Below are 15940 nucleotides of genomic sequence, written 5' to 3' on the forward strand. Positions count from 1 at the left end.
AAGCAGCGAGAGAATACACACACATCCCCACGACAGGCAGAAAGGTTTCCTTCTTCTTCATGGTATATTGAAAGACCGACAAATTCCCTGCCCGCAGCAGCTCAGGGCCGCGTTACTTCACCGCTTCAGCTCCTGTAGGGATGGAAAATACACTTCCATTTACATAAGCCGAATTAACCCGAATGAAGAATGGAAACCCTGTTCCCTGATAGTAGGGCGAATGTTACACAGAACCAGACGACAACCACCTCGTTCAGCCACCCTGTTATCCCCGCCAAAGGGGATAAAAGGAATTAAATCTCCTCATACAGTGCAGCCGCTCCCTCAGCGCACGGGCAGGCCTGCAACACCCGCCGCCCCGGGGAGCCGGTGGGAGCAGGCCCCGCTGAGGCCCCCGTGTCGCGGTGTGAGGGGCGGGGGGGTGTGACGCCATCATGACGTCACCAACCCCGCCCCCCCGGCCCTGCTGAGTCACGGCTTCTCGCGCTGAAAGGGCCTCCCTTGTGCTTGACGCGGGGCGGGCGCTTCCGGGCGAGCGGAGGGAAGGCGGTGGTTGCTATAGCGACCGCGGTTCTCGCGAGAGGTGGTGGAGCGGCGGAAGTGGCGCGCGGCGGCGGGCGTCGCGCGGCCCCCGTCAGCGGCGGCTGATTGGCTGGCGGCGGCGGCGCCCGTAGCGGTGGCTCCTTCCCGCTTCCCCCCGCCGCTCCCGGCCCGCGCCGCCCCCTCCTCCCTCCCTCCCCCCGCCCGCCCCGCCCGCAGCGCGCGCGGCCGCGCCGCCAGCCGCCAAGATGGCGTCGGCCCTGGAGCAGTTCGTCAACAGCGTCCGGCAGCTCTCGGCCCAAGGTGACCGTGGCGGGGGAGAGCCGCGTGCGGGCCCGGGCGGCGGCGGGGAGCCAGCGGGGCCTGAGGAGGGGGCGGCGGCCGGTGGAGCTCGCCGGGCCCTTGCGTGGCTGGGGGGGTGGGGGGGCGGCGGGCCGGGGCCTGCCCCCTCTCACGGCTCTCCCCCCCTCTCACGGCCCTCCCTCAGGTCCGGCGCTCCGGCTCCCCCGGGGGGGGCTGCTGGCTCCGGCGGGGCCCTTGCCGGGCTCCCTCGCCGCAGGCAGAGGCGGCCTCGGAGGGATCCCGGAGGGGTTTAGCCGCCGCTGGTTTGACAGGGCAGGAGGGGCCGGCTGTGCCCTTCACAGTGCTCCTCGATTCTTCTCCCAGGGCAGCGGCAGGGTAGTGGTTTTCGGTAGCTGGAGGTCCCGGGTGAATGGAGTGAAGCCGGCACCGGCGGTCATGCCGAAATCTGAGCCTTGAAAATCGGGGAGGAGGAGCGGGCATCGCAGGGAGTTTAACTAGCATTATATAGCCCAGCCTGTCGCCTAACTGATGAGCGTGCAAGTTGTGGCATGTGTGTTTTAAAATACATTTCAGAAGTGTTAGCTCCTGGGGACAAAGTAGAGCATGGGCAGAAGAGTCCTGCCTTACCACGGCGGTGTGTGACAGGAGGCCTGAGACTGTACGTCAGAGTTGCCATAACCAAGCGTTCAGAAAGTGTTTTAATAACCATAGTTAGAATTCCTTAGTTTCGTTGACAAACTCCTAATTTTCCTGTGTGGGGGCACAGCGTTTCCTAGTTCTTGAACTTTCTGTCTGTGGTGATGCTCCCTAAAATGTGTTCTGAGTGTTTCTCTGCATGAGATGTTTGCTCCCTGGAGCTGATCAAAAAACGATGCTTTCCTCTATGGCCCCAGGCTTTATCTCTGGCAGTTACTTTTGGGTGGAGCTCCAACCTTCTCTCACTTTGGTTTAACTTATTAAATGTAGAGTATTTTTACTGGGGATATCGCATACAAGAGACAAATTATACCCGCAAGGTGCGGGTACAAACCAGATGAAAGATGATTCTTTGTACACATGTAGTTTAGCTGGAGAACTTTTTATTACGAGGTTTTGTGGATGCAAAAGGTTCAAGGGGAGGCTGGTTGATTTTATGGAATTTCTCCCATTAGGGATGAGCCAGATAGACATTCTCTGTGAGAAAGTAAATCCGGACACCAGACAGGCTGCGGGAGGTTATGAGAGCACACAGGAGAAGTCTGTGTACTTGTCGTGGTGTTGGTTTCTGGTTATCAGCGTTTGGCTGCATGGGAGGTGACATAAATGGACATTTAGTTGGGCCTGGTGTGCGTATTTCTACTTGCACTGTAAGTTGTTCAGTGTGTGTTTGCAGGTAGAGGGTTGTTTGGGGGTTTTTTTGCTTTGTTTTTTAGGGGAATGCTACTTGATAGCTGTAGAATGGGTGGATTCCTCTACTAGGGAGGACACCAGAACTAAGGTTTTGCAATGCTTGAATACCGTTATCAAACCACAGAGCGTTTTACAAGCCCTGTTCCTTTCCGTGCTTCTGCCTGGAGTCTTAATTCTGTATGGAGAGAGCGGTTTTGGGGACGGGTTTCTGGAGTTCCTGGGCTCTCGTCCCCCATTTGGAACTTTTGATCCCTCTGTTACTTCAAAGCTAACATTTCATTGCTAGGGATTCACAGGTTTTCCTTTTCAAAGGAAAAGGCCAGAGAGTTGAGGATAGTGTAAATCTCTATGAATGGCGGCACTATTCCTCATTTTATGAAGATTTTTGTAAGGGTGAGAGAACCTCTGTTTTTTTCTCTCTAATCTGCAAGGATTGAACATTGAAACAATACTCTGCTTCAGAAAGGCGTAGTTTTAATTTAAATAATTGGAGGGGGAGGAATAGTTTGAAAGCAGTTCGTGATAATTGGTCTGCTTTCTTTGTAAGGTTTTTTGGGCTTACCGTACCTTCCTAATTCAAAGTAGTTGCCTTTCGTGCTGTGTTCGTAGCTCACAACAAATAGAATAACATTGTAGTTTTAATTATACGAAGTAAATTTAAGAACAGTTTTTTAAACCCTTCTGTTGTAGGTACTTTAGTTGTAATTTTAATGTCTATTTCAAAAACATGCTTATGAGCAGACCTGAAAAGTGAATAGGGCACTTGAGAAGCAGCAAGGAACAAGCTGGTATTGGGATTTTTTTAGAAAGCGGAGGAAACTATTTTTGGTATTGTTCTGGTTTTGTTTTGTTTTTTCCCTTATAACACCTAGAAGGCACAAGTGTAGATAAATTTATCCGTATGAGGCAAAATTTTGCATCACAGTACACCGGTCAAAGTTTTGTAGACTTGGCTTAGGTGGAGCTTGGCGTTGATACAAGACCCTGAAGCCCCCTCTCTAACGAGGTGAGCTGATGCTCCTTTTCATGTTGCGTTTGTGTTCCGAGGGCCTCCTTTGCAATCCCAAAGGCCAGAAGCTTGGCTGTCACCTTATAAAAAACATACGGTGGGTACCGCACTTGTTGAAAACTAATGCCTATCGTATTAAAGAGAAGTAAATTCTCTGGGTGATACTACTTTCTCCTCAGGTTATATAGGGAAGCAAGGTGTAATGAAGTATGGGAATGTGTGAGTGTTCTCTAATTAGAGTTTGACAACTATGTTTTGTATTTCAGGGCAAATGACCCAGCTTTGTGAACTGATCAATAAAAGCGGAGAACTGCTAGCAAAAAATCTCTCCCATCTGGATACAGTGCTTGGTGCCCTGGATGTGCAGGAACACTCATTAGGCGTTCTTGCTGTCTTGTAAGTGTTGCTTTCTTTTAATTAAATATCTTAGTATTAAAACTTCAGGCAACATGCTGAACTGTCAACCAAATGTTTTTCTTTTGGACATAAATGTTTTCAAGCTGCATTTCTTAGAATGGTGCTTAGTTTCCTTTGGTGATGCACATTTTATTAATAAAAATACCAAGGCAAATTTGTATTTTCAAAAGAAAGAAAACTCTGGAGCTTGTAAATGCCATTACTGTCAAATGGTAACGTTGGGGGTGTTTTCCTTAAGGCTGTATCTATTTCTCGTGTTTATGTCTTTATAAGTATTTTTCCATACGTGTTCAGCAAAAAGGTATAACACTAACTCTTAAAACTTGATTGGCAGGATGTTAGTGCGCCGAACTGTAAGCATGAAGCAACACTTTTTTTCCCAGCAAAGCATGCGTTCATATGCTAGTTGTTGGGTATCTGTCTTGACAGCATTGAGGCTCTTGTTGCTGTCCGTAGTTTAAGATAATACTTGAATTGCCTTGGTGATGCTGAGGTGAGGTAAAGATATTTGGCCCTGAAGCTCAAACAATTGTTTCTAGCAGTACCTAACCACAAGTGAAGCGTCTACAGGTTCCACTATTATTTCAAAGTTCTCTTTTAAAGGAAAGATCAGAATTCTAGTACTTGTTATGCTATCCTTTTGAAACAAAATTACTGTAATACATAGAGATAATGCACTTGATATTACAGTTCACTAGCATCTCATAAAAATGCCTTATGGAATTTACAAAAAGCAGGGCGTTGGTACTGCTTTAGCAGAAGAATTGTATCATGGGGTACACGAAAACAGTCGTTAAAACAGGTGGAGGAAGGAAGATAACTGTTTATAAGAAACAATATGTAAAATGTATCATTTGAAGAGATGGTATCAGTGGAGCATATAGGAAGGCTCTCCTGTCTGAAACCGTGGCATGGCAAACTCCTACGCTGGTAGAATAAGACTCTCTGAAGAGACAGGGAAGGGGTGGCAGCACATAACCTGGACAGTCATAAGCCTTGTGGGGAAGGACAGTTCATCATCTGGGCAGGTTTGAACTGCATATTACAGTGTATAGCAACTGAAGTATGGGCAGGGTTGGGTACCTTCCAGCAGCATTAAACAGAGTTTTTTCTGTACATGTTTGTGACATTTGTAGGATGCATAGGTAGAGTTTTCATGGCCCTCAGATGAGCGTAATCATAGTTCATCCTACAGAAGAAGCAAGGTGCAAGGCTACAGCCTGTAGGGTGCTAAGGAACCACCAGAGATGGAGAGAAACTGGAAGTGAAGAGAAAGAACTCCTAAAAAGAGATACACATCTAATAATTTAATAGTTGAGAAATCTTGAGTGCATTCAAGCAGGAGATGGCTGTAGGATAGGCAGAAGCGTCCAGAGAAGTTGTGTGGCTGAGTATTACAATTCATCATCGTTAGCCAGTGTTTCTATTATGATTGTAACTATTGTACCAGATAAAATGATCTTTGTTTGGAATAGTTTGTTGTAAATTGTGGTTTGTGCTAGATTGAGAATGGGGGTGTGCACGGAAAGCGTATTTTCAAATGTTGTGCAGCTCCTGGGGAAATCGTATGCCATCTGTCATAAACACTTTGGATTTGTTTGCAAGCATCTACATGCATCTGCAGAGACTTAGCGATGAAGATGCAGCATTTTTTATTAATCTCCAAATGTTAAGTGCTAAACCTCTTTTTGTTTGTTTGTTTTAGGTTTGTGAAGTTTTCTATGCCCAGCATCCCTGACTTCGAAACATTATTCTCACAGGTGCAGCTTTTTATCAGCACTTGTAATGGGGAACACATTAGATATGCAACAGACACTTGTAAGTTAAGCTTACTGTCAGACTTTATATATTTTTGGATAGTTTGGTATTACTGATTTTTCACTGTGGTTTTTTTTGTGTGTTTTTTACTGTATTTAGTTGCTGGCCTGTGCCACCAGTTAACAAATGCCCTTGTGGAGAGAAAACAGGTGAGCAAGTATCATCTAGTACAAATAAGCTACCTACATATCTGAGCTCTTAAAGGGGATGTTACCAGTCTCTTGCTTCATAAAGATTTGCCACTAACTTCATGTTAAGTATTTTTGTGCAGCTCCTTACTTAAGCTTACTGAGAGGCAATGAACCTAAACCAAGAGCTTAAGATTTCTTTAAGGAAAACGTAAGGAAGATAAATTTTGGGGGGGAGAGTCACCTAAAAACGTGCTCTCTCACACAAACTAGGAAATCTGTAGTACCAGGAATGTTCTTCAGACAATGTGTGCGTGAGTAGGAGAGAGCTGCAAAAATTATTATCACTGATGAGTCAGTGATACTAGTGTCAGTGTTATTCTCACCAGTGTTATATAATGTTCTTAATGAAATGCCTTAAAATGTAAAGGAAACTTGTTTAGGAAATATTTGACCAATGTTTTTGTTGCTAAGATACTGACTTTTTCAGGCCACTTTAGTGAAATCTAGCCTGAAATAGAAGTAGAGATCAAGTCTGGTCTAAGTGGAGTAAAGCGAGAGCCTTGCCTTTGTTATTTGGTGGGAGTTTAGATGGCATCATTGAGTCAAGAAAGGTTTTCTTATCGATACAAATTCCTGTATTCCTGATGAGGTTGGCTTTGTGGAGCAGAATTGATGACTAGTTTATCAGGAGAAATTGTATAGCCACGGTTAATTTTATTTTCTGAGAGACTGCAGTATCCTACAAAAAGGGAACCTCAAGTTAACTATTACTTAATGGAACCTGTCAATTAGTGTTATTTTTCATTTGTAAGTGTCAACATAAGATCCAATGTGCTGCCATCTATGAGAAATTATCTGAAAGAGATGTAATTTCTGACAGCCCCTGCGAGGAATTAGCATTCTCAGACAAGCCATAGACAAGATGCAGATGAACACAAACCAGCTGACCTCAATACACGCAGATCTCTGCCAGGTAAGGGGAGCAGAAGGGCTTTTTATGAGAGTAAAACCTTATAAAATACCTATAACCCTTTGAGGAAATGCGTGTTCACATATTCCAATGTAAAAATGGCTTTTAACTGTGTTTTTTCCAGTAATAAATAATATGATATATTAACATAAAATTCCCTTCTATTAATTTTAAATGTTCAGTGCATGTTCCCAGATCTTTGGTTTTGCTGATGACTTCTGAAAGTCCTTTGACATCCCTTCTCTCTGGGCTGAAAGTCACACACATCTTGTCTTAGGCAGTATAAGTGCAATATCCAGATAATGTTTGCTCAAGTTTGACAAAAGGCATGTTTGTCTCGGTGTCTTTGGCCTGGATTTGCACTTCTGTCTCATTCTTGGCTCCTGGGATTTAGAGTTGGACAGGAATGTTTAATGCAATATTTAGTGCTGCCAGCATGGTAGTCTGGAAGGTCTGGAGTTTCAAGCAGCTTTGTCAGAGTCTAATTTCTTTAGGATTCAGATAATTTATAACAGCTCACAATCTGTGTTAAGGATTTTCCAAACACCATGCTACAACGAATAATCTGTGTTACAGCACTGCTGACGCGCACTGTTTTTTCACTGTTGGAGGAGTGAGATTTATTAAATAGTACTAGATAAATTTAGTTTCAACTTCTTCCTCGTGGAAATTTGAATGGAAATGGCTAATTTATGAAAACTTGATTTATTTTCTTGTAGCTCTGTTTGTTAGCAAAATGCTTTAAACCTGCCCTCCCGTATCTAGATGTGGACATGATGGATATTTGTAAAGAGAATGGGGCATATGATGCGAAGCACTTTTTATGTTACTACTACTATGGTGGGATGATATACACTGGGCTAAAGAACTTTGAAAGAGCACTCTACTTTTATGAACAGGTAACTTTAAATAAAATGGTAAGTCTAAAGTGTGATCAATTGAAAGGCAAAAGTAGCATGTGTAATAGTGCTGAGAGAACATACCATCTTTGAATTACCACCAAGGATAGCAGTAAAAGCCATGAACCTAACATAAAGTACAAGCAGTCTCCAATTATTTTCATTCTTAACCTTAAGGATATAATTCTACTAACAGATCTATACTGCTGTCAATCATTCACATAGGTTTTGGTTTAGCATGTGTGTTCATCATAGTAATACATAAAAACTGATTTGGGTTAGTGTTCACTCTTAGCTCTTTTATGAAAGGTACAGCCTGAATGGTACTCTTTAGTGTATAAAGTGAAGTAACAAGCAAGCTGTCTTTAGAGGTGTTTTCCTTTAAGAAGATCTCTTACAGCCAAGTAACTATTGCACCATAAAACTATGCAACTCAAAGGTTGAGGTTAAATTTATCTCACTATAAATATGTTTCAGATGCCTGCTTATTACTGCTAGCATAGAAACAGTTCACAGGCTGACATTCAGAATTGTGTATTCTTAAAGAAAAAATAGTCCAGTGGTTTTGCTAAGAACTTTGCTAATTTTATGAGGGGAGTTACACTTCTTCAAGGCTATTACAATATTTGCTGCTTTTACTTTCTCAGTGAAAGAAGAGAAAGTCGCAAAATTGGGAAGACTTTGTTTGTGTATGAGAGGGAAATGCTGTCAAATGTGCAAAATAAACTGGTTTACTTTTCTGTAAACAAGGGTCAGCTCTTGAGTAGCTAGCAGTATGATAGTAAACTAAAATCCCTTTTCCCTGTTCTGCAGACCTCTTTCGGCATATTTAAATATGAGATCTGATGATGTAATAGCTTTATAAAACCTCTTTAAGGATCTGTGTAAATCCAGGTTCTACAGGAACTGTATAATTATTCCTGGTAACAACTAGCTACAGGTGATTTCCAGTACAACTTTAGATATATACCAAGGAAAGAAGTTTTGATTTGATCTTAACAGGGTTATTTTAAGGTAGGCATCTCTGTAACACGATATGTTTTGAGTAGCTTGTATAGAATTTACTTTTTTAGGACATTTTTGGATAATTAATTTTGACAGAAGTTAGTTAAGCTTTAATGCTCAAAGGTGAATTTCATATGTCATTGTCTCCTTTCTGCATGCAGCTTTAAACTGAGATTTTTGTTAATGCAGTAGCTACCAGGATCTACCAGTAAGTATACTAAATTTCTATTCCATTTCTTTCTTTCTGGCTTAGGCAATAACTACTCCAGCCATGGCAGTCAGTCATATTATGTTGGAATCCTATAAAAAGTATATTCTAGTTTCTTTGATACTACTTGGCAAAGTTCAGCAGCTACCAAAATACACTTCCCAGATAGTTGGTAGATTCATTAAGGTAAGTCTTGCAAATACAGCTAAATAATAGAAAAACAAATCTGAATTTGTAAATGATTCTTTTTCTACCCTCATTTGATGGTACTGTTTAACACTGCAGATCATGGGAAATAACGCACAATGTGCCAGAGTGCAACCTCTTGCTGCCTTTCTAGTGTACAATAGCTAAAGATTGTTGGGCAACTTCTACATCTATTACAAACAAACTGTATTGTTCATATTGGTGATACAGGTTTTTAAATGTGGAAAAACTTTAGGGTTGAATAGTACTTACCAATATTCTCTTCACTGATACTGCACATCCCTTGATAGCATTTGATGTTAGAAATCAAACAAGACTCAGATTTCACTTGGCTTTCAATATGCAGTGTCCTTGTAAAAACATTCAACCCGTAACTTTATCTAGTTGAAGTACGAAATGCTAAATAGTTTATTCCAAAACTCCAGCTTTATAAAGAATAAAAGCTTCTGAAAAAGTTGCAAGTTTGGGGTCTGTAAGCATTCTGATTAGGAGGTATAGGCTGGAAGACAAAACTGCTAGCGAGAGAGTTCTGATCCTAGGTAAATAACACACTTTTAAAAGTTAGTTAGCGCTTATTTAACAGGGAGTTTGTTGACTTGTGACCAAAATTTTAAAGAGCTCCAAAAATCTTCTTCTAACTTCAGATACTAATAAGCAAGCTCTAACAACTGCCACTTTGAAGTCATTTAGGTGAACTGGCCTTCACCCTCTGATTCTCTGCTGTCCGTGCTGTGACGCATTGTGGTCAAGGACGACAGCGTCTTAGAGGGCAGAACAAATATAATGGATGGGCAGTGACTAGTCAATATGCTATGTACCTTGAATTCAGCTGACTTCAGGTGCTGGTCAGCTAATGGACTTTTTCTTGCACTGCCATAACTAGAACTGTCATACAGAGGTCCTTGAATGATGTTTCCTAAATCTTATATTGCAGTACTACAGATTTAGTGTATGAGGATCTATCATTGCCGTAAAGCCATGTATGGGCATCGTGTATTTTTGATGAGAGATGCTTGAGCTACTTAAATTTACTTTTATGCCTGCCCGGCTTCTAATGTTGAAGTAGTGAATAGATTTTGTGAGGCTGGTTGAACACCGTGTTCTTTAAGAAGGGTTCTCATTTTTCTAATTGCAGCCCCTTAGCAATGCTTACCATGAATTAGCGCAAGTTTATTCAACCAATAAACCCTCGGAGCTTCGAAATCTGGTGAACAAACACAGTGAAACATTCACAAGGGATAACAACATGGGGCTGGTTAAGCAATGCTTGTCATCTCTCTACAAAAAGAATATTCAGAGGCTAACCAAGGTAAGATGTAGGGGTTTTGTTTTGCTGAGAAATTGTGATTATTTTTCTCAAAGAGCGTATCTCTGAAATGTATTCAATTCAGAGCAAAATGATAATGTAGTAATGTCACAGAGAAATGACTAAAACTGAGATTTGTGTCTCTGAAACAAATGAGACTAATGCTGTATATAGAAAACCAATTCAGTTGGCTACTTATGCATTATTTAAAAGGTGGTTCAATATGTCTGTCTATCAGAGGGGTTTGCCCATGAGATTTTCATACATAATCAAAAAAGTTGTGAGCACTGCTACCGAATGACCTTCATCTCTATTTGAAAAATAGGAAAACTGAACTTTACAGGCTACTTCATTAGAGAAGAGTGAGTGAATAGGACAGATTTTGGAAGTGTCTGAAGTAAAAGGAAAACCAGAAGCAGTGGAGTGATGTGCTCCTTCAGCTGAGAGAACAGATTAATCCTTAAAGATGGTCAGGGGAAAGCTCTTTTTTGGCAAGCTCAAATGATGTTTGTTGCAGTAGAACTAACCTCAGAAGGAATGCAATACACGCATCTCTTGAAGGAAATTAAAGGGACGGACAGTCACCTTATTCATGTAAAAGGTGAGGGAAGAGGTTGGATGTGGTCAGGACTGTTTCAGGGGTAAAAAGGAACTGCAGAAATCGAGTAATGACTCATTAGTTTGGTCTGCATACATGCACAGTATAACAAATTAATGTCTTTGGAGGAAGAACTGACTCCACTCTCATGGTGCTTTTATAAGTAATAACTATGTGTTCCACTTGTGTCTTCCCATCGGACTTCAAAAATAAGATTGCATAGGCCATGAAGGATTGATAGAGAATGTTCTTAACATCTAGTTTTAACGGATTGATACTTTCTAAATTTCAGACATTTTTAACGTTGTCATTACAAGACATGGCAAGTCGAGTGCAGTTGTCAGGGCCCCAAGAAGCAGAAAAATACGTCCTCCACATGGTAAGGCTTGTGACTTGGCTAAACTATCCTAATTTAAAAATTGGTCCAACGTAAGACTCTGTTTGGTTTGGCAGTGCATGTTCTGAGTGGCTGAAGAACGGTTCTTTTTCAGGGTGAAGGAAATAACTGTCAGACTGCTGTGCTGTTTAGACTGTTCTCAAAAATCTTAAAAGATGTGCTCCGCCTAAGATAAGGCATGCATCATTTGTCTTTGGGAAGCGGTTAGGAAATAAAAAGCAAACAAGTTAAAGATGATTCCACAAGGAGTCTGTGTTGTAGTTACTTGAAATTCTGTTCTTAGTGATACCTCACATTAAACCCTCTCTCATTTCAGATAGAAGATGGTGAAATCTTTGCAAGTATTAATCAGAAGGATGGTATGGTCTGTTTCCATGATAATCCTGAAAAATATAACAATCCAGCTATGCTTCATAACATTGATCAGGAGGTAAATCTTTAAGATACTAACTGCTTTTGGAATTCCTGCTGAAGAACCTTAGTCTGTAATCAGAGAGCTGCTGGGAGAAGCCAGTGTAGGTAACTTACATGTAGAGATTGAGGACTATGAATCATTATTTGACTATTTCACAGTACTGGTATTGAAGGGTTTTAGATTGACAGTCGATTACTGTCAATGCGTTCCCTAGTGTATCTTCAGTACAGCTTGAGATGTTTCAGTAGACTGACCGCTTGATGTTGGTGACGTGAAGTTCCTTGAATTGAATGGATTAGAAAGATTGTTTTTAGAGTTTTAAAGGATCACTTGCACGGGCTGTTGATGACCTGCCTGTAGGTTGAGGTGGTTGACCTTCATGGGACTGTCTATCAATGGTCTTAAAAAGGATTGTTAGGAAGACATGGCTAAAAATAAGGGAATAAAAAATGGTCTGACACTTTTGTTTGGGAGATGAGGGATGAGAACATTTTGACACGGAACTTTTGTAATGGCAAGAATTATTGGCTCTACATAGCACAGCCATTAAATGTCTTGAAGATCACATACAAGCTGGACAAAGTAATCAACTTATATATATTTTTAAGATGCTGAAATGTATAGAGCTTGATGAACGACTGAAAGCCATGGATCAAGAGATCACTGTGAACCCTCAGTTTGTGCAGAAGGTAATTGATTTACTGTCTTGTGAGAGTGAGAGATTCAGTGCAGTGAGTATGTGTTGCACTGAATGTCAGTATTTACAGTGTTAATAATTACATATTATTAATAATATGTGCATAAACATCATGCTTTAAAACAAAAAGGAAGTGCATGTTATTTCATATGCACTTTATTTTCCTACCTGTTAACTTCAAAGAACTGTCTCAAAGGTAAACCTTCAGACCTGTTTTTGAAAAGAAATAACTCTCTCCCTTCCAGAGTATGGGCTCTCAAGAAGATGACTCAGGGACCAAACCATCCAGTTATTCCTGAAATTAATGTCGCTCACCACTCCGCTTTCAAGTAAAAGCTTATGAAAGAATCACGCCTGGAATAGGGCATTGAGGAGTTCCACGAAGAGAGCAGAGAGAACTGAGCTTTGCTTTTCACCTGGACATTAAGAAAATAAAAGAACACCCTCTCAGTACTGTATAATATCAGAAATATTCTCTGCAAAGAAAAAGGAAATCTCAAAAGAAACTTAAAAGTCTGTTGTGGATTTATTTATCTTCAGATTAACATCGTTAATGCATTAAATAATCTACCTTTTGTTTTAAAGGGTTTGAATGTTGCTGTGTTTCTGTAGCAGTCCTTTTTTCTCTTCTGCAAAAAAAAGTGTTATTCAGGGAAGAATACAAGCTAGTGTTGGTTCACTTACAAGATAATTACTGATTCATTGTTCTGTATTTAAAGTTGGCTCAAAGTGCAGATTTATCATATGTATGGCGGGGGGAGAGAGGTGGAGTTTAAGTAAATTCTCTACATTATAATTTGCATATGCCCGGTGTAGCTGGCTGCTGTCTATGAAATGAAATAAGAACTGTGTTCTTCCCAAAAGGATGAGCGTATGAACGAGTCCTTATAAGGCAGTTTTGCTGAAAAGCAGAAATCACCGTAGGGAATCCATACGTGACAGCTATTTATGATTTTAAGTTTCTGGTACAAAGTATCTCCTAATAATGTTTACTCTTAGATCAAATTTATTAGACCTAAAGAAAAGGATATTTGGGGGACCTTGGTGTTCTGGAGGATGCTAGATATGAAGTTGTTCACACGGAAAGAAACTTAAGTTTTTGTTCCTATAAAATTGGCACGAAGGTATTCAACAGGCTAATACTTTTCTGCAGTGGAAATAAGTTTAAGTGAAGGCGATGCTATAGATCTTTGTTTCCAAAGAAAATAATTCTACATGGAACATAGAATTCTATACAACTCTCAAAATGCAGGATTTTATTTGGAGATAACACGCTGGAATGCTCTCTGGTTTTTAATTCGCTATTTTAAACGTAAAAACTTTGTTGTTGGATTCTTTAAGTGCTTCATCCCTTAAATCAATGGGCTCTTTAATTTGCTGTAGTTCTCATGTATCTGAAGATTCTCACTGTTCAAACGCTGACACTTCATGTCAGTGCAGATCTCCTACTATCAGGTGTAAATAAACCTGTCATCAAGTCAGAATGCGAGAAGCTCGGCATCCAGTGCTTCCTCCTTAAACGCCTGACTAGGAGCTGCTTGCTACTGCTAACCTGCCAGCTTTTTTTCAGGAGCCTACGGGGGAGCTAAGCATTTCTGGCTCTTGCCGCGTGAAGCTCGTATGTATTGAGGTCACCCGTGGTTGAAAATACTCCATTCGTGCTTCCAGTGCTGATACAGAACTGTTGGGGTTTTCACTTAAAATTGGTGTCTTAATTCTAGCAGAGCCTCTGTGACAGCGGTATGCTTTCTAGTAGAAGAGATAGGTCCCCAAGTTGTTGTCTAGGTGGTGAATGATGTTTTTAAAAGTATAAAATAGCAGTTTAGTATTGAACGCAGCATAGGTCCATAGTGCTAGTAGCTCACCACTGAGTACTTGTGCTTCCTATCATAGAGACTTCCATATTTGAAGGCAACTGTTACACCTGGTCTTAAAGCAAAATCTTGGGTTTTTTCATAACTTGCCTTACCAGTCTTGTAATTAAAGATATTTATGATTTTTGAAGGATTTTTTTCCGAGTTAATCCTGCAGTGATTTCAATGCTGAACACGCTTATGCAGTTTTCCTCTCTGGCACTGTGGAAGTGTTAAATTAGTAGATTAGTAATGCTGTGGGCTCAGGCACAAAGCTGGGCTCTCGAAGTGTTTACAACCATGGGCGGTAGTCATAGAAAGGACTGCAGATGACTAACCCCAAACTGCCACCTATACAAAAATGTGGATGGCTGGCCTTTCGTTGCCAAGGGCTCACTTGCCGGGGGAGAATGTATGCAGGATGCTTTCATGAAGCTGGAGAAGAACCAGAAATGTCCGCTTCGCAATGGCTGAGCTTTTATACCACTAGTTCCTGTGAGCGAGCGTGGACTTACCTGGTGAGAGCTGCAGGATGGCTTTCTATCTGTGGAATTAGAAGCAAGCTAATATATGCAGCTGGCAAATAGCAGCTCCATTTTCTCTTCTTTTTTGCCTAAAGTACCAAAAATAAATCCATGCTCACATCAAAAGGATGGTAGAAATAGCTATGTCATAGTTTCAAATGATATATTACACTATTTTTCTTAATCTGGCTTTTAAGAGGGCAAATGTTTTTAAAGTTAGAACTGCTAAGGTTCCTTTTCTGACGTGGATAGTTGTGCTGTTGAACTCCGACTGCTGTTGAAAACTCAAAGTCAGGTCCCACCTGTAGAATCAGTAGATAAAGCATTCACCAAAAGTGCTTCAGGGAAGGGCTTTTAAGTAATAGTTTGATAAACACATATGGTCTGGCATCTGCATGTCTTGAGATACTGTTGAAATTAAGTCAGTTTTTTAATGAAGTAGCTCCTTCAAGTCTTGGAACTAATTGCGTGGGCTGTGGTCAGCTGAGATGCTTCAAGAACGCTTGAGCTTTCTGGTTTTAATTTGTATTTATTGCAGGGAAGGACTTTTGATCAAATACTAGAACACTGCGTGCTATGCTCCTCCGAGCTTAGACTCTCAGAGGTCCTGTGGCTAGTTCTTCCCATCGTGCATGGCCACAAGATGTGTTCATGAAATACTGAGTGTATGCTTTGATATCCAACTCCTATTTTCATGCATCTTAATTAGCAAAGATATAAAATGCAGTTCTGAAGGTAGCATTAGATGTGCAACTACACTTCTTAGCCACAGGAGGGGTCTCTAGTTCAGTTATTATTAGCAGGTATTAAAATCTTTCTAAGAAGACATGGTTAGAAGCTGTTTGTGTACAACCACCCCTCCTGGTTTTGTGCCACTGAGGAGCCCCAGTTAGTGACCTCTGCTAACACACCTGTAGCGCTGCCATTGCGGCACATGCTTCTGCGTAATCCAGCTGCCTCCTTCGATACCACTTCCCTTCTCTATTCTCCAGTACCACCGCGACCCGTTGTATGTGTTGTCATAGGCGATCTGTATAACCTAGGAAATGTTTTCTGCATGGCCACACCGGCTGAGGAGGTTAGTCCTGAGAAGTTGTTTCAATGTACTATTGGAAAATAAAGATAACAAACGAGTCGTTCTTAGTTTGTCTTAAATGAGATAGTAGGTCTTTTGCATTTGGCTTTTCCTTCATTTTTTTGGGGGGGTGTCTTTTGTTCTTCTTGCTTCTCAGGACACGCGACTCCGGCTGGCTG

At 41.3% G+C, this 15940-nt stretch overlaps 1 protein-coding gene across 3 annotated transcripts; it reads left to right on the top strand.

The window, feature by feature from the left end:
- The first annotated feature begins 761 nt into the window (after positions 1–761).
- Positions 762–15821, top strand: COPS3 (COP9 signalosome subunit 3). 3 transcript variants are annotated; one of them, XM_050905826.1, is made up of 12 exons: positions 762–843; positions 3508–3637; positions 5364–5476; positions 5576–5625; positions 6488–6580; positions 7297–7476; positions 8735–8875; positions 10032–10205; positions 11093–11179; positions 11514–11627; positions 12221–12301; positions 12555–15821. In XM_050905826.1, the coding sequence occupies exons 1-12, from the start codon at positions 789–791 to the stop codon at positions 12606–12608; spliced, it is 1272 nt and encodes a 423-aa protein (XP_050761783.1). In that variant the 5' UTR covers positions 762–788; the 3' UTR covers positions 12609–15821. The 3 variants fall into 3 exon arrangements, with proteins under 3 accessions (XP_050761783.1, XP_050761784.1, XP_050761785.1); XM_050905827.1 differs by lacking the exon at positions 10032–10205; XM_050905828.1 differs by lacking the exons at positions 762–843; positions 3508–3637; positions 5576–5625 and having other exon boundaries at positions 5371–5476.
- Positions 15822–15940: the final 119 nt, after the last annotated feature.

The sequence above is a fragment of the Gymnogyps californianus genome, chromosome 15, assembly GCF_018139145.2.
Source record: "Gymnogyps californianus isolate 813 chromosome 15, ASM1813914v2, whole genome shotgun sequence".
Lineage (NCBI taxonomy): Eukaryota > Metazoa > Chordata > Aves > Accipitriformes > Cathartidae > Gymnogyps > Gymnogyps californianus.

What these genes read in the sequence shown, in the direction of transcription:
- COPS3 (XM_050905826.1), top strand. Translation starts at nt 789, where the DNA reads ATGGCGTCGGCCCTGGAGCAGTTCGTCAACAGCGTCCGGCAGCTCTCG. An exon ending in ATATTCAGAGGCTAACCAAG is followed by an intron (nt 10,206 to 11,092) that starts GTAAGATGTAGG and finishes TCTAAATTTCAG; the next exon opens with ACATTTTTAACGTTGTCATT. An exon ending in TTCATAACATTGATCAGGAG is followed by an intron (nt 11,628 to 12,220) that starts GTAAATCTTTAA and finishes TATATTTTTAAG; the next exon opens with ATGCTGAAATGTATAGAGCT.